The sequence below is a fragment of the Juglans regia genome, chromosome 12 (genome assembly GCF_001411555.2).
Source record: "Juglans regia cultivar Chandler chromosome 12, Walnut 2.0, whole genome shotgun sequence".
NCBI lineage: Eukaryota > Viridiplantae > Streptophyta > Magnoliopsida > Fagales > Juglandaceae > Juglans > Juglans regia.
The window spans coordinates 25,451,893-25,472,991 of NC_049912.1; the positions used below are offsets into that span (position 1 = coordinate 25,451,893).

The window sequence follows — 21,099 nt, forward strand, 5'->3', positions numbered from 1 at the left end:
TACACACACCAAGGAAACCGACAGTAACCACCTCAGAACGGCCGAAATCGGCATAGAACTGGTCTGTCAGTGGTAGAATTATGTCAAAATCGTCGGCAGTTGGGTTGGTTCCGATTAGAAGTTGGATCAGACTACTAAACTAACCGATTATATAAATTATATATATTTTTTAAAATTATATATATATATATAAAACAACATAAGTGAATGAAATGACATTGTTTTAAAACGTCAATTTGGAAAAAAAAATATATATAATTAAAATGGCGCCACTTGATTTTAAATCAAACAGCGTCATTTCGAATTGAGATCGTCTTCTTTCTTCCCCTCCGTTCTTTTCCGATTCTAGTTCTCTCGTTCACTCTCTCCTATGCAACAATCTCTAATATTAATACATGGGATGGGAAGATGGAAGACCCAACAAATAAAATAAAATAAGCGTTTTATTTTATTTGTTATTTAGTGAAATTAGCTTACTATTTACTTTTCTATCGTTAGTTTATTTTTGGTGCAACCCTAGCATCAACGTTTGCATCAGATTTTTTCATTTTGCATGGCTTCATGTCTTTCGGAGCTTAACGAGAAAATAGAACATGTCGTTATTTTGATTTTTTTTTTTATATATTTTAAAACAATAATAATATTAAAATAATATTTTATTTAATTTTCAACTTCTATTTCAACTATTATCCAAACCTCACCTAAGAGAGTCTTTTATTTAATATTCGTGAAAAGTGCCTAACTAAAGTGAAAAATAGTAAATTCTTAAAAATAAATTTTGGCTAAAGAGGAGCCACTTCACTACTAATGATCTAAATCTGTTCGTTATACCCGAATATATTTTTAAGAAATCCATCCATTGAATCATAACGTGTAGAAAATCTCTCTTTTATTCCAACCAAATTAATAGAGAAATAATATTTACAATCTTAAAATATGTACTGCCTTTAAAAAAATAGATAAATCTAAAATATATATAAAAAAAAATCATTTTTTTAATGACAGACTCCATTCTTTTTTAAGAAAGTAGTCGTCCTAAAATTATAAGATGCATTACTCAAATGAATTACGTTTAGATTCTCAACTCCTCTTAACTCATTATTATAATTTTTTAAAATTTCAACATAAAATATAATAAATAATTTAATTTTTTTAAATATTAAAATAATAATAATATTAAAAAATAATATTTTAATAATATTTTATCATTTCAATTCAATTTAATTCAACATCTAAATATAGCCAATAGACAAGTCTAGACAGATGGACAAGTCTACATAGCCCTAGTATATTTTAATTTTTTGAGTCAAAAAAATTGAGTGGCATGGCAAGGGCATGATTGTCTTTTCAATAACTTCAACGAGGACAGTACGGACCAAATGCTACATTTTATTTGTTGGAAGTTCAAAGGCTGCTTGCAACAAAAGAGATTTAACATAATAAAAAGTAAAAAGAAGAAAAGAAAAACAAATAAAGGATGGTTCAATGCAAAATGGGAATGTGAATTAATTGAGACACGTTGATTAAGCTTAAACAAGTCACTGTCCTTTCTTATTTGCAGACAATAAAGTAATCTCATCAAATCTTGCAGACATGATAAAATAATGTTAACTCCGGATCTAAGTAAAGAGAAGAAGAAAAAAAAAGTAATCAACTTTATGCAATATTAAATGTAAATACTAAATTCACGTTGAATCGGGTAAGTAGCTCTGATGGTTTTGACTCTGTTGGCCCCCCCATACTATCTAAAGAATAAATAACAGAACCTGTGTCATTACTTAAACAAATCTCAGACAGCCATTCTATTTGTAGAAATAATAGTTATAATTGTGATTATGCAAACACTGCATAATTATTTAAAATAAATAAATAAATATAAAACTTCACATAAAAAAAAAAATTAATTTTTTAATAATGAATCTTACTCTTTTTCAAAATAATTATACGATATTTACGTATTTTATGACTGTATGTAACATTACTCTTCTATTTTTTGACTTGTTTTCTCCCCTTGTCCTAAGCTTGAGAATCATTAAGTTGCAAAAGTCCTTCAGATACTCTAATGAGTTGTCACGGACTTATTATTGGATGTGTCAGTTTTGATAGCTAAAGTAGTCATGACCAAGCAATTTTGAAGAGCAATATACAGTTTCCTTTTATCCTTTACATTATGTAGAGATTTTCAAAACTTAATAGCAAGGTCCAAGGCAAGGCAAGGCAACACTTACATTCCTATGTACAAACACTTGATGTGGTCCGGGATATGCATCTCAGGTGGGGCTAGTAACCTAACCAAGCTGATGGTATCGGCTGAAACTTGTTCTTGGCGCATGCCAATACATCATAGTAATCTACACGACTAAAGCAGTCACGGAAATCGGTGAACAGCTTTTCAAACACCCTCCATTGGACTTTGCTTGATCTAGAGTATGGGTATGGAAGAAAAACCTGCAAATAGCAGAGGCAGGCCAATGGATAAACCATTATCAACATAGGAATGATAGCCACAGAAAGAAAATTACATGGCCACCAGTAAATAAGATTGTAGAAGACACGTAGGTTCAGAATAGTTGTGTGAGCATTTTTGTGTCTGTACTATCGGACGACAGAAGACAAACTAATGGATGGTGTAGCTTACATCGCCCTCCTGTGCAAGATTTTTAAGCAAGCAAAACGTGTGTTCATTTTCCTCCAAACCGTCAACAACGGCCAGCCAGATCTGTGAAGCTAGCTCATGGGCCATGTCACTTGATTTGCCACAAGCAATAAATTGATCTGCCAAAACCCAAACTAAGTTAAGATCTTGTTGGTGGGTATTGAGGACACCCAGGTTGTGGGAACTATAACAAGAAACTAATTGACTGCTGATCACAATCGAATTACTTGAGATGAAAAGGTTGTTTCAGTAGTTCAATTGATTAAGCATGATGACCGGGTTCTACCAGTGGACTTGGACTAACATATTTCTTGCTACACAAAACATTATCTCACCAATGCTACATAAAATATAGCCTCACCAACGCTACTCATGCATAGTCTCACCTATGCTATATAGGACGGATGGAGGATGAATTTAAGAAGACCGACATCCAAGGAACAAACTTTGAAAATAAGGACATTCACAGTGTAACTACATCACAGGATGTGAAAGGCACAAAAATGGGCTTTCAAAACCAAATAGACTGAAATGGTAGACAAGTGTTCATAAAGCACAGGCAAGTGCCTGCATTTAAGGCTTAATTAAAAAAAAAGTAAAAGTAAAAGGGGTAATCTTTTAAGATGTTTATATTTTTTTTTTATTGGCACCAAGTGTCTAGGAACAGCGTCCCGACTAATCCCCGGGGGTGCACAGTCTCTCTGCAAGGAGTTTCCCGCAAATGCACCTCAAATAATTTAAGGAAAAATCCCCCGGTCCGATAGCCACTAGAGATTGTTTGCCAGTGGGATTCAAATCTTGGACCTTGGAGGGAGCATACCACCAATACCATGGCCTTTACCAATTGAGCCAAACCCTAGGGGTTCTTTTAAGATGTTTATATACCTTCTTCTACCGATGAAATGCGAAAAGGGAATTGGCAGTCTGCTCGCTCATAAATAAAGATAGATATTCTCCTCTACAATTAGAAATTCATAAGCGAGAAATGATCAAGCATAGAGGACACACCTATCATTGTTCCATGAAGTATCCCTGAAGGAGGTGGCATAGTGGAAAGCTCAAGTTGCTCTTTCAAAAACAAATAAATGTGGCCCACAAGTTCGTCTATCTCACCATCCAGAGCAAACATGTGTTTACTAATGTATAGAGCTGTGAATCTCCTGAAGGCATTTAATGAGAATTTAAGCAGGCCAAGTGAGTTTCTAAAAAAATCTACTTTCAGTGAGTAAAAAGAAACTACCTAATGACATTGAAACCAATGCAAGAGAGCATATGAATTTCATATGATTGGTCCATATACAGAGTACATGGTACTCAAATAAGAGACGATGCAAGCAGCAACTGAACGGCAGTAAAACCTGTGTGAGGGGAAAAAGTTATTTGAGGGCTGACACAGTTCCTGGGTTTTTTTTTTGTGTTCTTTTTTCATAAACTTCTGTGTTGGGATTATAGTATTTTTCTTGGACTGGTCCACATTTAGGTTTATTTTGTGGTATTACTTGCTAGTTTGGGTAAGTTTGTGACTCTTTTGAACTTATGCTTGTGTCGACTCATAGTTGACAAGAAGAAACTTGGCCAGCAGGTTAGTGATGATAGCCTATAAGTTATGAATTGATAGTTGCGGAGGTAAATGAGGAAATAAAAAAATGTGGATGCTTTGATTGATAAGTGATACCTAAGAACCCCCTCAAATGCCTTTGATCCCTCTTCCTTGCTCTTAACTAACGCTCATTTTTCTCATCTCTTTCTAGTTCCCTAAGCTGATGTCATGACCTAAGGAAACATAAGCCACATTTGTGCTATACCCCAGGTCCCCAAACCACTGGAATTACTTATGAACCCAATTATACCTAGTGGCCAACCAATGCTAATCCTATGCACACCTTTACAAATCACCCACTCAATATTAGACTTGCCACAATACCTTTGTAATCCATGGTATCACACCTTCACAAAAACTAGATGTTGCTACCTGAATCTCTGAGAAACTAATGTTCTCCGAATATAAAAGAAAAAGGGCTACACTTTACCTTCTGCTTGGCCCTCGAGGGATAGGTCCAGGCCACTTTTTAGTTTGGCCAGCCAAAGGGTAAAGCTTGACTAGAGCAGCTTGCCACAAGCATTCTCCACGAAACAGATTGGCCCACTCCTTTTTCACACAAGATACTTGTACCCAATCTGAGACAGGAACGCGAATGAAAACTTCTATCAGGAGATGATTGGGAAGCTTTTCAACAGAGGTATCAACCGATGTTGTTGTGTCATCGTCATTTCTACCATTATCTGTCATTAGAATTCTGCAAAGCAAGATCAAAAGCATCAGAAGTATTTCAAAAAGAGAGTGCTAATGTGCCAAACGAAAAGCTTTTACTGCAAGTTCAAACAGTTTAGCAGGTGGATATAGGAATATAATTATCAAAATAGAACGTGAGACAAGATGTGAGAAAAGATGGCTGAGATAAATTTAGGCCTGGTTTGAATAGCAAAGTCCTCCCAACTCATCTCATCTCATCGCATCTCAATATCCAAATACCACAAATACAAACACTTTTCAATTTCAAATCTTCAGTTTTTTCATCTAATCATTACCTAATCATTACAACTTTCCCAAACTTCCAAACAAAATACAAAAAACAATTCAACTTTTTCAAATCTCAAAATAAAAATAATATTAAAAATTTATATTCTAATAATATTTTAACTTTACAATATTTTTATTCAACTTTTTATCTCTTCTTTTCCAAAACCCTGCAAACCATATTAACTCAAACTATTTCACTATTATTCATAGATCATCTCATCTCATTTCACTATCCAAACCATGCCTTGATAAGAAAAGAAGAAGAATGAATGGATAGAGTTTCCATATCAACCAAAATGCGAATACACTTTCTATGAAAATGAATGTGAAGGAATAAGAAGAAAAATCAAGCATTTTACAAAGTTCCAAGAAAATGATTATGTGACTAAATTTCCTTTCAAATCTTCATAAGGGCCCAATTATATCAATGAAAAGAAGATCCAGACAGCTGTCAACTGAACTAGGCCTCAATCTAAAGCCATTGGATAAAAACAATTACAGACCTGGCTACAGCAGAGTTAAGGGAAAAAAGGAAATCCTCAGCAATAGAAATATATTTTGGTTTTAATTTGGAACACATGAACTACTGCACCGTTAGAGTCTTACGTGGATTCTGCAATAAATGGATTCTTCTATCATTTCGAGCAGCTGGGAATGAAAATGAACTTGACACTGGATTAACTCATTCTATAGAAGATCTAAAATTTAGCTTGTAAAAATAATACTGAATATAGGTGATTGTTTTTCTCATCTTTCCAGTGAAGGGGAAAGTAGTAAGAACGAGGTGATTAACACAGAGCTAGAATAACATAATCTCTATTATAATTATCAGAATATGACATCTCCAACAAATACACCGCTGGCGTTTAAAATAAATCGTAGAGAGCCTATTTTTGTTTGATCAATTCAATCAAGTTTTGCTACTTTTCCACACAATCACCAAAAGGCTTCAACACAAAACAGAAAACACCATTAAAGTCACACAATCCACAGAACAGAGCTAACTCTTGCAACTCTTGCAATCGCATGGAAAAGTGGAAAAAACTCAAACCATACGCCGCACATTAATATTACCCACAAAGAAAAGTCTACAGAAAAAGAAGAAAATAGACAAAAGTTCACCGACTTCCATTGAATTATAATGAACTTAAAATAGCATAAACTGAAATAACTGGGCTCGGGAATAATTGAAGCACAAACCAAACAGAAAATAAAATCGAAACCAACTATGTAAAGTGGAAAACGCTACGGGAGTTCGAGTTTTCAGCGGAGAGTCTGCAGAGGGGAGAAACGAGTCGAAGAGTTGGTAGCTCGGGATGTCTGACGTGCGTTGCGATTGTTCGTGTGGCTTTGGGCTTTTCTTTTTTTTTTCCGTAATTCATTTTTGTGGTTTAATTTTTTATATCAATATTTAATTATTTATTTGTTTCTCAATACTCAAATCTTGATTTTCTTTAGGATAATAAAATCATATTAAATTGCAATATCGATCCCAATTTTCTAATTTTTTTCATTTCAACAAATTGTTTGAATTGAAGAGATAGATATCGAAGGTAGATTTAACTGTATTTAATGTGAGTCCATGCTCTTAACATGCATAATTTAAAACAATGTGGTCTATATATTATATCTCTCTTCGAATTGTATAAAATATTTATATTATAAATTAATTATTCTATTATCAATCTGGTGTATAGAACACATTATCCACATTACTTAAATAATAAAATTTGATTGATAAGATTCAAATTTTAAGATTTATCTTTTGAATTAAATTATGATGCATGAACACTTTTAAAAAGAATAGACTTTTTTTTTTTTATATAAGAAAGTGCATCAAAGAGTTTATATTATACCTTTGAGAAAGTTTATTTCAGCACAATGGCTGCTATGTATTGATGGATCTACAGTTGAGACAAAGAAGCAGCAGCAGTTGGGGATACAGTAAGTTTTGTTTGTAAGGCCTGGGCCTGGTCCTGGGCCTGGGCCTGGGGATGGATCTTAATTCTTAAAACGGGACTTAAGTTTGTTTTTGGTGATAAAAAAATGTAATGCAGATCCAATATTAGCCTTTAGGCATTATGGATCGAGGAAGGACCGAACCATTCCAAAGTGGAGCAGATATGGCATCCGGCTCCTGGAAATTCGACTGTTTATGCTCATTCACAATGCCATCAAAATTGAGGATGTGTTCAAGAATTTGCCCATTTCCACTTTAATTATTTATCGTGGCAATAATCGAGATCCCTTATACAATATTGTTGTTATAATGATCCCAAAAGTCTTTTAGGAGTACAAGTTCAAATGTGGTTTTGACTTTTTTTTAGTTTGTTACAAATGATATCAGAGCCAACATCAACATGTAGTGTTAACTTTAAAAAAATGTTTTGTGAATTTGTTAAACCATGTCAATTTGTAAAATGATTTAATTTTGCTGACTATGATGAAATGACCTGACATGTATGTTAGAGATTTAAGGCGGGGGAGATTATAATACCAAAGATTTTAATTACGAAAAGTGATGAATAAAATTTCACATTTCGTAAAAAGAAAAAGTTATTGCCTTTATAAGAGTTCTAACAAACTAATCATTTTAGAGTATAGACTGAAATGTGATTTTTCTCGAATTGTTACGAGAAACTTATAACCGATCTCCATGCTCCTGCATAATAGCACTCCTATTATGTGGATGCATGCAGGACTTCCTATAGTGGCTGAATATATATTACTTGTTGAAAGACCAACTACTAGCTGTTTACTAGAGGTTCATTTTCTCTTCATCCTCTTATTATCCTATGATATGGCATTAGATGATAGGTTAACAAATGAAATATAATAAATAGCCTCTAATCATCTAATGTAATATTATGAGATGTTAAGAATTGAGATGATGAATAACATTACTCGAACAACTAGATTAATTCCGAACAATAAGTAGCAAAGGAAACATGTAGTTCTTATTTGAACTTTTGGGCCAAGGAAATGTACAACTCTTCACCTACAAGCACTGTAGGTAAACTCTTTTTATCCATGAACAAAATGCACAACACACTTGGGAGTATAAGGCAGAAGACAAAAACTGCCACCATCCTTCACGAGGAGGCTAAGCTTCATATAGAGTTGCAATGTAATTTTTCTTCCGGCGTCATTTACAGTTGACACTATTCTCGTATTGGCTTTCCCAGGGCAAGGAAATCCAGTTCTAATTCGGTGCAAACTTGGTACTCTGCTACATTACCAAAGAGGAGCTTTGTTCGGCAGGAATAGGTAACGGAAGCGTGAATCAAATGGAATAATGCCACAGTTGCGTGAACCAAGAAGGCTCTGCCTCCTCTGTGAAATGCATTGTTCAACAAAGGCAGCCTGATGAGGCGGAAGGTAATGCAATATCCATACAGCCAGATTTGCATCATCCACAAAGGCTTTGGCAAAGCAATGTAGCATTTTGGGGACCAACAACCTCCCTTTGCTGCTAATCCCGACTGAAGCTCGAATGAAATCACGCTGTGCTTCTTGAAGCTCTTCCCTCACATTCTTAGCAGTGTAGATTCTTACCTGCACTTCCCCAAGTCATGTAAAATAAAGATTTAACATACAGGAGAACTAAATACAAAGCAACCCATTCAAAATTTGGTGGAAAGCGTGAGGTTACCGCTGGTGAAGAGTACATTCCACAGCTGAGAGCAAAAACTACGAGTGGTTCATGTGTATCAACTGCAGACTTCCCTTGCTCCTCTGATAACTTCAGCTTGTGAAGGGCAAGAAGCAAAGCCTGATAATAGTTTGCATACAAATGTTAACCAGGGAATGAAGCAAAAAAAGAGAAGAATTCTAACAGATTACAATAGCATGTCATACAATTTGTGGCCGATGGTGTGGTGGTTTCATTTTTAGAATCACGTACTCAATAGCAGCTGCACTGAAAGAATGTCCCCCAACAGTGTATGCTACCTGGAAAAAAAATCATCAATCGACATGCCCCAAGCATGAAAAACCATAAACAATCACTCATCCGTCAATTGCAGCTGCAAAACTATCCTTGGAATAGTCATATGAAAATTAAAAATAGAACATCTATCCTTGACTGACTTGGCCACAGCATGCAATCGCTGTATCATCAACAAGAGAATTATGAGGCATCTAACCAATTATGTTAATGAAGATCAGCTAGCTTAGTCATTCATTCCATACCAAGTCATGAAGTTGGATTCTAACATAATGACACAGACATGCATAAAAAGGCAGTGTAAAAAAAAGAGCTCTTAGAGCAACTAGATAGTATTTGGTATGGTACCAAAACCAACCATTGTCTGTATGTCTATGCAATTAGCAACCACATGTCCTAATGGCGATGGCCATGCATGAGGAGCCACGTGTGAGAGGAACTGTAGGAGATAAATTTAACCATCCTCTTTCGGCTTAATCTTTCAGTGTACTGGTTAAGAATTTATACTAATAACTTTGCTGAACCGTAAGAGATGAGAAGCAAACTCTGCCACAAATGGAGAATGAACTGGCCCCACTCATGTGTCATTGCCTACTTTATGCTTTTTAACAAATCCACCAAATTCTATTTGACCCCATGTGAGGTTTGAAGCACTGGAGAAATCTCCAAAAGTGCTTGGATCCCAAGTGACATTTAAAACTTAGCAACCAACTACCTAAGCACCTGGCTAGGGCTCCGCGACGCATGACATACTGACAATGTCATATGATAACCATATTCAATTCAGAAAACAAATGTTTCCAAATACACGGAAACAAAACGAGAAAACTTGTGTCAGAATCAAACCTTTTGCATCAAAGAGAAGAGCTTCAAGTCACTTCTTGGGACTCCATATGCCAAGTATGCCTGTTCATATTTTGCCACAAGAGAACAAAATCTTTAACCTGTTTTTTATAAAAGCTTCACAAGTTTTGGAAGTGCTTTTTGTGGTGTTTGCAGTGCCTTGCTTATCTTTTATAAACTACACTTGTGATAGAAATATAGCAACCCACATGCATGATCAGAGCATTATATAGGTTGATCCAGAAAGCAAGCTTCTCGTTGCAGCTCAAATGGATGGGATTCACTTTTGCCAGATGCTCAACAAGTGCCCTGCTCTCAAAAAAATAAAACAAATCAGCTCTATGTTCAGACAAAAAATCAACCATTCAAATGCAAGTCTTCAAGATTCACAGAGTATATTCTAAGCATTATACTTGTCTGACCCATGTTATCAGAGAAATAAATGCATGCAACAGGGCCATTTCAAATTATAAATACCATCGCAGGGATCTTTCAATACCATGGGTATGCCTCCTATATCAATATACAATCTCAACAAGAAAAGAAGATCAAATGACTGAACCAGGTAATTAACATGCATAGAGGGGAAAAAACATGTAGGTGGGGGTTAGTGTTAATTAATAAGTTGAAACAACTTTGTAATACCACTAGTACCCAGTCAAATCAAACATAAAAATGTCAAGAAGTCGCATGCAAACAAAACCAGAAGTAGATTAGATTGAAACAAGCAGCCAATTTAAAAGAATGCAAACAATCTCAACTACCATCTGTAATGTTTCTCTTAATATATTTAAGTCGCATTTTTTGAAATTTATGAATTCTCACATTAGTGTAGTCTGCCCAGGAGAAAGAAAAGGAAATCCAAGCCAAAAGAACTAAATGAAATACCTGAACCTTCTCAGTGCCCCTGCAGCATATTCTAATTGCTTCTTCCCAACTGACATCCAAGAAACTTCAGTTGCTAGTCCATAGATTCCAATCTCAGCCCAACTTAGTTTCCCCCGCACCCAATAGGGATCACAGGCATTCTCTGAAGCCAACACCTCAGAGTTATTCTGTATATCAATTTGTGGGCTCTGCACCCATGATGAAATGATTGACCTTTCAGATGAGGACCACCACGATGAACCAGAAAGATGACCGCGTGGCGATGTTCCACGTGGTGACAGAGGTGAGCAGTGGATCTCTAATGCAGATGATTTGGATGGTATTACAGAATCTGCCAGGGACATGAATATACTTTTCATACATCTCACCATCTCTTCAGATAATTGATTAGGGTGATCCCAAAGACCATCTGGTGGCATCCCTTTAGGAAGCTTCGTGAGGTCTACAGGTCGACAGGCTTTGAAATCCATTTTCATAGACATTTTCTTGTCAAGGCAAAGTGCACTTGAGTCCACTACATTCTGATGGAAGCATCATGCGTTAGATTCCTACTAATTGTTGACAATAAAACTAAAGATTTAACCAACATTTCCACTTTTTTTAACAAAATATAAGGATCAATTTAACAAGGGATAATTAACACATTGGCTTTGGGTCAAACTGAATTCTCATGAGTATACCAAACTAAAGCCATCGAAATTTGTATGAGAAAAACTAGACAGATACCTCTATTAACGACTCTGTACATTTGTTAGTAGATTCTAATGGTTGATCTCTCAGCTCCTGGCAGGTGCTATATTCAGAGGAATCACTGACTTCAGAAACAGAAGCTTCTGAACACTTCAAAGGTGAACTCTGGATAATGTAAGAAAAAAGTTAACCATATTGCACAAAGTTGAACATATACGGTACAGCTGTGTGTGAATTGCCCATATGGAAGACCACATGAGTTATGTTATAACCATTATGATTATACGAGCAGTAGAAAAGTATAGCAATTAGAAATCCAATCTCAGCATATCAAAGCATGTAGTATTTAGCTGCCTATGTGTATTTAAGTTGCCCTCGTGATATGGAAGTGGCACAAATACACAAGACCATGCATTGTTCCTCCAAGTATGGAGAGAAGTCCAGCAATGGGTTTTTAACTAAACTTGGAAGTCCAAAATTGATGATCTTAAGACTTAAAAAATCAACTCAATCAAGCCAACCATTAATTGGAACTGGTTATGGTCAGCTCCGTAAAGGGTTTTAGTAAACTAACTGGGTCAACTATATATATCCTTCTTATCCAATTTACTCTCACCAAGTCCATACTTTCTGTCACCTCTAGGTGTATCATATCCTTCTACATTATTTCTATGCACATTACTTTATGCTTCTCTAGCCTTTTTCACTTGCAAGGCGATTGTACCTCTGAATTCTTGATTTCAATGCCTTTGAATTTTTTTACCAATTCAAAACACTTAAATATTCAATGTTTAAACAAACAAAAATGAAGGACTGCACGTAAATAATACCCAACTGATTTCTTTTATGCCAAAACCCAATTTCTTCACATCAATGCAAGAATATTGTCCAAGGATACTTTACAGCTTTAAGGAGGAAACAAAATGGATATTCACACACAAGATAAAAAAGAATCCATTTCTTTCTCAAGGATAAAAACATTGTTCCCATTGGGAAGGCTTTAGATGTAAATAAAAGCAGATAACACACCAAAGTATCCATAATGCCAGACGAGCAAAGAGATGTTGACTGAGATGTCCAATGCCTCAAACGATATTCTGCAAGCCTCCGTTCATTTCTCTCTTGGCTAAGTTGAAAATGCAAAGAGACCATCTCTTGTTCAAGTTTTGAAACGTTGACCTCCAATAATGCAATATTGGATAGGAGCTCCTGAGCCTATACTAATATGAACACATATGATTATCATAAAATCAAATCCATATTAAAACCTAGCCAACGAGTGAAGTTTATGATCTCTACTTACTTGAGACCTAGAAAGTTAACAAGTCAACAGGATAATAGGCAAGTTCCTCTGAAGTTTTTGTAAAGTAATTTCTTTACAAGTAATCAAAGATTTTCTTAAAAAACAAAAGGCGTAGTCCATTTACACAATATGTATACAAGAGAAACACCAAACTAAAAATATAAAAAAGATAAAAGAAAATAATGAAAACTCAGCCCATTAAATTTATAGAGGCTGTCCAAAGGAACAAGTATCGTAAAACAAAAACTTTAAACTCTTCCATTGTCTGCTTGCAATCCACAAAACTTCTATCACTTATCTCCCTCCAAATACACCACACCATACAGGCATGGGACCATCTCCCACACTTATAACTTCATTGACTTACTTCTGAACTATCAAGTTGTTATATTTTTTAGTTTCCACAAACAATGAAACTCTAAAATAAGGGAGTACAGGTAATTGCCTGTCAGAAAAGTCCGGCAGTCCCCGTGACATAATTCTGCCATAATATTCTTTTATGGTAAAACGCCAAAATGCCAAAGTGTGCCAGTGTAAAGAAAATACGAGCAATATCAATGAGAAATTTTTTTTTTTATATAAGTAATAAGATATTTTATTGATATGACATAGCCCAGGTACACTGGAAGTATACATGTGAATACACCTATTTAGGAATATCAATGAGAAAAATCAAGAAGCTTGAACAACCCATATCCTCATTAAAGGAAGTGAGAGTCTGAGAAGTTCAATTCACCCCATCCTGCATCCCATTTTTTTAAGACACGACCCTAATGAACTAGAAGGCACTCTTTGTAAGCACATACAGGGTAGATGATAATACATTTTTAGCCTGAACCAAAAAATACTTGGACATGTGAAATCTGCTTCAAAAACTTTCAATTTCAGGACAGTTTCTTCAAATTTCTTCATGGGATCATTCCATCCCAAAGCATATGTTACTGAATCCAAAAGAAACATAACTAACCTGATGAGGGAGACTCAACAAACTTGAGAATTTCGAAGCATTCTTCTCAATAGCTTTTTCCAGGATAGCATGTAGTTCCATCTCTTCTTGTAACTGCTGCTGTAATCTTTGTACCTATCACAAAGGCACATCCATTTTTGTGTACATTAGCTATAGGAAAGTTGCCTTTGATAAAAGCTGTCTAGTTCTTATGTCATACTTCTTACATGACAAATAAGTTGTTCATAAGCTATGCGAAAGATTATTGATATGTGAAGTTTCCATTGACATCATTGAAGATTGGCAAATTAATCCTATACCAGTTCCAATCTTGAGGATAATAACTTAAGATACTTTTAACTGGCTACACGTTTAATCCCAATATTGCCTTGAAGCAGTAGAAAACCATTCCTTCCGCCATGTGTATAAAGCTGCCTCAAATTTTCCATTTGCCTTTTAGGTTGTCTACAGGGTTTTTTAAAGATGCCAAGATGTCATCACCTGGGAGAAGATGTCCTTTTAAAAAGGGAAAAAAAACTGAACCAACACAAGTTTATTGTCAAACTACCAATACAGCGATATATCCACCTACTAAAACAAGCACCATTTTCAAAGTTGGCATAGCATGAATTTGGAACACTTCCACACTCAGAATCCACCACTTCTTCACATACTTAAGTGACAAGTGCTCCCATGGTATCCCTTTTCTAAACAAAAGACACTACAGAAATGGGAACAAGACATTATAATCCACCCATACTTAACAAAACATTCAGCAATGGTTATATAAACATGTGAAACTATGCAAATGGTGCAGAAGTCCTTGCGACTGAAGAAGGAAGTGGTTAACAAGTGCCACTTACTGTTCAGCTGCATATGGACCACTAGAGCAACCTGACAGAAATAGTTATCTGTTCCAATCACTCAACACTAGAAGGTCATTTAACACCAGATACTAACTCCCAGTTAAAATGGAAACTTCAAATTTGGCTACCACCCGTGTTCCTTTCAATACCAATTTACTAATATCTAATTCACACACAACTTCAAAATTTATTCTGGGATTCCTGGTTCTGAAAATTAAATGCACCCACCCAAAGACATGCAAATTACATATTAAAATGCAATCAACACAAAAGTCTCGCTATTGCACCTCAAAGTAAGGGAAAAGAAGATTACGTCTTGTTCAAGCTGAAACCTGGAAGGATAATCATTATTGCTTTTAGTGCATGATCCAAGACTTCCATCCTCATCTGCAAGATTGCTCTCCTAAAGATTGAAGAAATCTACATGATTACTTTCAATAAATATACAATTTGAATATCACAACAAAAATTAGGTATCATTATTGACAACTGTAAAGACTTCAATGAAAACTTAATAAACAGTAATTCCAAGCTGGAAGTAACTTAAGGAGAATGATGTGACTAGTGTTCTGCTACAGAACCATTTCGGATCACAGATCTGGGGAACAAGAGTTGAAATGAATTACCGTGAAAAGAAGAAGGAGGAGGAGGAGGAGAAAAGTAACTTTTTTTCCCAGTTCCATTATGCATTAGTGGCATAGCCCAATAAATCTCTACTGACAGACAACACATAAAGTAAGTACTTCCATTGAAAACTAGTGGCTTGATTTTGAAGCCAAGATTTCCAAGATAATCAACCCCTAAAAAGAAAGCTCCACCAGTGCTCACCTCTAAGGACAAGTTATCACTCCGAATTTCATCCACATTAGCGAGATGTATTTCTGCATCACAACAACTCTCAGTATAACCCGATGGTGTAGAGAGAGAACCATTCCTGTAAAGTGCAATCGAAAAGAAGAAAAGGAAATCATTGGAAAGAACCAAAACTAAAGAAGAGCCAGACTCCTGTATGTGCACAAAGAATAAGAATGCTACATGCTTACTGGGTCAAGGCAGATTCCACAACTGGTGAGGTAGGCATCATGTGATAAGGGGGTTTGGCATTTATCACTTAACGCACAAACTGAAATCCCCGAGAAACCTTGGCTTCCAGTACCAGAAACTATAATGCCCATGTGCAAACAAGCATCATAAACCCAGTAAATTCACTTCAACCATCAAATATCTGGCCCTTTTGCATTTTGAGTGGGAAACCTACAACCAACAATCGTAGAATAACTTGAATGAAGGGGCATATGAGATGTACAATTAGAGGGAAAACACTGTGAGCCCTGTGAACATGTAATAAAGACAAACAAACTCATGAATGCACAGCTACCAGTCATTTTCAACACGGCCCTACAAACATTACCAGCACAGCTCGTGAGACCAATCAATTTCTACATCCAATTTAAGACAACCAACGATCCTAGCAAGAAACGTCAAAAGAGCACGGAGAAAATTGAATAATATTGCATAAGAGCATCATTAACCATCCATTTACATTTTGCTCTCCATGAAATTCAGAGCTGAAAAAAAAAACAGTAAATTCAAGAGCTTACGAGGGAATGATTGTCTCCACAAAGGAAAAGGTGAAATGACCATATCAGGAGCAAAGGGCTTTTTGCAAATTGATAAAAACGTGGGGTACCCACATGGACGTCAAAAGTTGTCTCCGATGTGAAATAAAAGGACAGAATTTCAGAACCATACCCTCGTAAAGTCTAAAAACTTGGTTCGGAGAGGGAACTAGCTGCTTTTGCGCCCTTTCTTCCTCTTGAAAATCTTAAATGCAAAAGTAAATTGATAGTTGTCCTAAAAGGAATAAAGTGAGGTTTCAAACTCATCAGAATCACAGATAGAAAGCTTGGGATTTCTGAGCTTCAAAAGTGGGTTGGGGAGACCACTATAAGTCGAGGAAAGCAATGGGATGTGGTTTACATAAGCATCCAATCCATCGGACATGATGAAGTTCTATGCAAAAATAGGAAGGAACAGAACAATCCAAATGACAGATCTTAGTGGTCCCTGTTTCCCAAACGAATCCCACTCCTTCCCTTCAGTATTCCACCGACTAAAATCTGGCCCCTCAATGAATACCTATTTTCCTGAATCTTCAGCCCAAAAACATAATAGAAGAAAAAAAAAAACACGGACCCGCTACCCCACTCTTTGGTTGAACACAAAACAGAGTTGCAGATCCCATAAAGAATGGAAGACGGAGAGAGCGCGAATTCAAAACTACACTGTTCCTGCTTTAAAAACCCATTTTAACAGAAAACCAGTTATCATACGAAACGTATTGCCTCTGAACTCTGAAGTGACAAAAGGTGTGGAACGAAAAAAGGAAAAAGTAGGAGAATGAGAAAGCAGCGACAAACAAAGAACATCAAGCACTGAAATATCCCCTGTACAAAAACAAGCTGCCGAGAGTTCTCTCTCTCTCTCATGCAAATCAAATTCTTATCTAGGTACTGAATAATTATTAATTATTAATTATTAATTTTTTATTTTTTATTATTATTATCTAATATTATTTAATATCTTTTTTTTTTTCTTTTCTTTTATTATTATTTACAAAATATCTAAAAATATATATTTCACTACTAAGCGCAACTAATCAAACACTTCCTAGTTACAACTTTAATTGAGGTCAACGGGAGAGTGTCGTGCCTATCAACTCGAGCGTTCAAAAAACGGGGATTTCAGTAAAAGGGATTTCAATTTTCAAACAGCAGAAAACAAATAAAAAATGTAAAACACTACTTTGCCCTTCTATTTGTACCGCTCTATACGACTACTTGAAAAATATATATTTTTTTTTTTTTGACTTAATGATTAAGAAAGTAATTTTAAGTATATTGATATAATTTTTTATTTTTTAAAAATATTTAAAAATATGAAAAAAAAATGCTGGACGATACATCCAACGATCAAGATGGGACGGCATAATAGCTGCACCCATAAAAAATACAGGCACTACTCCCATACAAAGATGCTCGTTTGCTTGTTAGACTATACTCAATTTAGTTGAGTTCGATTTAGATTTAGATATTTTTTAATATTTAAATATTCAATTCTTAAATTATTAAATTCATCTCAACTCAAAATTTCTTTACATATGAGACTCATAATCTTTTTTAACTCAACATCTATTTATATATGAGACTCATAATTTTTTTCAATTTTTTATAAATACATTAAAACTTATTTTAAGATCCAAATATATTTAAACTCAATTTAAATGGATTTCACGTAACTCACTTCACTATCTCAATTTATTATTATTGATAAAGAACTCAACTCAACTTAACATTCAAAGTTAACCTTTAAAGAAAAAAAAAAAAGAGTGGGGCTACTCTGCCGCCTCACTTTTACCAGTGGCGTATCGCTCAGCCTTTTTGTTCATATTTTTTTAATACATTTAAATATTTTTAAAAATAAAATATATATATATATAAATATATTTAAAATTATTTTTTTAATCATTAAGTAAAAAAAAATTGACTAACAGTCAAATTGAGTGGATAAAGTGGAGAGGTAAAGTAGCCCTTTTAAAAAAAAAAAACACTAAAACAGGAACCTTTCTTTGGCTAAACAACAATAACAAAAGCTAAAATAACAGAGAAATGGGAGTTATATGTCTGTTTGTGCACGGAGCTTAATAAAGTAAAGAGTGATGCTTTTTAGCCAGGGTGTGCGCCAAAGCCGAAGATACACACAAGACTCCACGACTTCAGATTTGGGTTTGAAATTTGAAAAACTACAAGGTTAATTTTATGCATTAGCCTGCACACTTCACACACTATGCATTCAAATTTTTTTTTTTTTTTAAATCTCAATACACTAAGTGTGTTGAGTGTGTGATGAATAGTAGGCTGATGCAAATATTTTTCCAAACTACAATATGTTTGTTTTGCATATTTAACGGAGGAGATGATCTGTCTGCATCTGATAGAGCATTAATATTGATCTATATATATATATATAAAGTCATATTTGTATAATATGATCCTAAAATCTTTTACATTGATTTATGCATATCCAAATATTTAACTACCTATAAATAGTATTTATCTAAATTTGGATAACTACTATTCACCCTACAAATCATATTTAAATAATTATTTCTCTCTCCTCCCACTCTCTCTCACACAATCCTTTTATTTTCTCACTCCTTCAACAACAAAACAAACATTCACTTGCACATTCATTTTATTATTATAATATATTATATATATTTTTTTTCATTTTATTATATTTTTAATATATTATTATTAAAAAATTATATTTTTTATTATTACATTTATATTATTAATGTCAAATATATGTAGTGAATGTTAATTATAAAATATATAAAAAAAAATTGATTTTAGCAAAAAAGTAATAATAATATTTTATTATTATTTTATCTCAAATATGTATAAGTTAATATAAAAATTTTACTTGAATGACAAAATAGATATATAAAAGAGATAATTTTACATATACATATACATAAACCAATGGTAATGCTCTTCAAAAAATCTACTCAACCTCCTATTATTCACACAACCTCCACACTCCACATTATTTTTAATTTTTATTATTTTTTTCTTTTATTAAATATTTATTATATGAATAATGAATAAAAAATTTGAAATAATTTAAAAAGAATAAACTCAAAAAAAAATTTAAAAAAAATATTAAAAATTTAAAAAATTTAAAAAAATATAGAGTGTAGAGTGTGGTGGAGGTTTTGTAGCAAACCTCAATGCTCTTACCACCCTTCCAAGTTCCTTCCACCGGCGAATGTTCAAACACTACCTACGATGGTGCAGTCGCTAGTGAGGCAAAAGATGAGAGCGGGCCAGATTGGTAATTGCAGCTCTAGCGTTTGACTTTCTGGATACCATTTAATGCTCAACTGTCGCGTGGGCTTTCGAGCTTCGGATACGGCATTAAACGTATGAAAACAAAGAAAAAATAAATAAAAACATAAAAATAGACGGAGTGGCGTAACTAGCATTTGGTGGGAATAGGAAAAGTATGCGATGTTTGTAAGGATAAATAATATATATTTTTTATATGTAATTATATAAAAAAATAATTATGCATCATAAAATTATATAATTATTTTTTATTTATTTATATTTTTTACAAATTTTAAGAAAAATTTATAAACCAAGAACAAGTTTAAAAAATTATCTAATAATATAAAAAAGTCGTTAGATTTATATTGTATAATTTTATTACTATTAATAAGTAAACAAAAAAAAAATGTAAATAACTAATAAATTCTTCACAAAAAATAAATAAATTCTTCATGTACTCTCTTTATCTCTAGAAACGTCTCATCAATCATCTAACTAGATAAATTTACTGCCCTCTCATATGCAAGAATCTTCCATATTTATTTTAACTACTATATAAATTCTCTTGAAACTTCTAACTAGTTAACTGATTAATATGTGGTTAAAAACTTCTCAAAAGTTGTAAAAGAAGATTATGTACAGATGATAGACAAGAAACTCAATAAGGTCGAGAATGATAAGATGAGAAAAAAAATAAAAAATAAAAATCATATAACTATGTAAGCTTAGAAAGATAATAAAAACTTATATGATATCATTGATATGAAACTAAACAAACCGCACAATGCAAACCAAAGGCAAATAAAGAGAGATAGAGATTTCAAATCAAGACTATTATGTTAATGGACTTAAGGATGTTTGAGTGATATATTGTGTGTTTGACTGTTGGGACAATCTTAAATATTTTAAGAATATTTACACTTAAAATTGTAATTATACAATATATAAGACTAATTTTTAAAACTTTTGGAGGGATGGTAGCCAATGTTTTGAATACCGTACCGGAAACCGTATTGGTCAATACACTGAAACGAAATATTTTAGTACCGGTACCGTTTCGAGATAGTCGATATATGAATAAATTATATATATAAGTTATATTCCAAATTAATAGTCTATATATGAATAAATTATATATAAATACATATATAAAAATTATAAATAGTCTAATCTAAATTGAGAGTCAAAAAATAAGCTTATAGTTTGAAAAAATTAAAAAAAAAAATTGAAGGCCGAAATATAGGCCGGTACAAGCCGAAATTGAGGCCGGTACGGCCGGTATTTTGGCCAGCACGAAATGTATATGGTACCTATACTGGCCCAGTGGCCAGTATGGCAAATATCGGTCGTATCAGCCAATACGGTATGAGATCCAAAACAGTGGCGGTAGCCCCCCAATCTACAACACAATTCCGCCCCAGCAATGACGAATCTCCAGAATAGACTCGTAAATGGAAATCTATGCATTGCGTCATTGTTCTGTTCCTC

General features: G+C 34.1%; 2 protein-coding genes across 8 annotated transcripts; both read right to left on the reverse strand.

The window, feature by feature from the left end:
* Nucleotides 1–1,523: 1,523 nt before the first annotated feature.
* LOC109005003 lies at nt 1,524–6,590 on the reverse strand. 5 transcript variants are annotated; one of them, XR_004797723.1, is made up of 6 exons: nt 6,487–6,590; nt 4,687–4,953; nt 3,665–3,816; nt 2,639–2,775; nt 2,229–2,448; nt 1,524–1,741 (listed from the first exon to the last, which is right to left on the reverse strand). XR_004797723.1 is itself a non-coding variant. In XM_018983752.2 (5 exons), the coding sequence occupies exons 2-5, from the start codon at nt 4,944–4,946 to the stop codon at nt 2,281–2,283; spliced, it is 717 nt and encodes a 238-aa protein (XP_018839297.1). In that variant the 5' UTR covers nt 4,947–4,953; nt 6,487–6,590; the 3' UTR covers nt 2,056–2,280. The 5 variants fall into 5 exon arrangements, 3 of the variants coding, with proteins under 3 accessions (XP_018839297.1, XP_018839298.1, XP_018839299.1); XR_001998380.2 differs by having other exon boundaries at nt 1,524–1,745; XM_018983752.2 differs by lacking the exon at nt 1,524–1,741 and having other exon boundaries at nt 2,056–2,448.
* Nucleotides 6,591–8,125: 1,535 nt separating this feature from the next.
* Nucleotides 8,126–17,231, reverse strand: LOC109005002. Of its 3 annotated transcripts, none has more exons than XM_035683544.1 (13): nt 16,321–17,231; nt 15,763–15,973; nt 15,548–15,653; nt 15,033–15,122; nt 13,875–13,988; nt 12,634–12,819; nt 11,641–11,769; nt 10,915–11,435; nt 10,236–10,335; nt 10,030–10,089; nt 9,096–9,188; nt 8,890–9,009; nt 8,126–8,792 (listed from the first exon to the last, which is right to left on the reverse strand). In XM_035683544.1, exons 2-13 carry the CDS (start codon nt 15,801–15,803, stop codon nt 8,472–8,474), a joined length of 1,881 nt encoding a protein of 626 aa, XP_035539437.1. In that variant the 5' UTR covers nt 15,804–15,973; nt 16,321–17,231; the 3' UTR covers nt 8,126–8,471. The 3 variants fall into 3 exon arrangements, with proteins under 3 accessions (XP_035539437.1, XP_035539436.1, XP_018839295.1); XM_035683543.1 differs by having other exon boundaries at nt 16,472–17,146; XM_018983750.2 differs by lacking the exon at nt 16,321–17,231 and having other exon boundaries at nt 15,763–16,045.
* Nucleotides 17,232–21,099: the final 3,868 nt, after the last annotated feature.

Bases quoted from the DNA above. Each gene is read 5' to 3' on its own strand.
- LOC109005003 (XM_018983752.2), bottom strand. From the start codon at position 4,946: ATGACAGATAATGGTAGAAATGACGATGACACAACAACATCGGTTGAT. The intron at 2,776-3,664 runs GTGTGTCCTCTA...GGGTTTTGGCAG, and splicing joins ACTTCATGGAACAATGATAG to ATCAATTTATTGCTTGTGGC. The intron at 2,449-2,638 runs GTAAGCTACACC...TGCTATTTGCAG, and splicing joins ATCTTGCACAGGAGGGCGAT to GTTTTTCTTCCATACCCATA.
- LOC109005002 (XM_035683544.1), bottom strand. From the start codon at position 15,803: ATGATGCCTACCTCACCAGTTGTGGAATCTGCCTTGACCCA. The intron at 15,123-15,547 runs GTGAGCACTGGT...TTCAATCTTTAG, and splicing joins GTGATAACTTGTCCTTAGAG to GAGAGCAATCTTGCAGATGA. The intron at 8,793-8,889 runs GTAACCTCACGC...GGGGAAGTGCAG, and splicing joins GAATGTACTCTTCACCAGCG to GTAAGAATCTACACTGCTAA.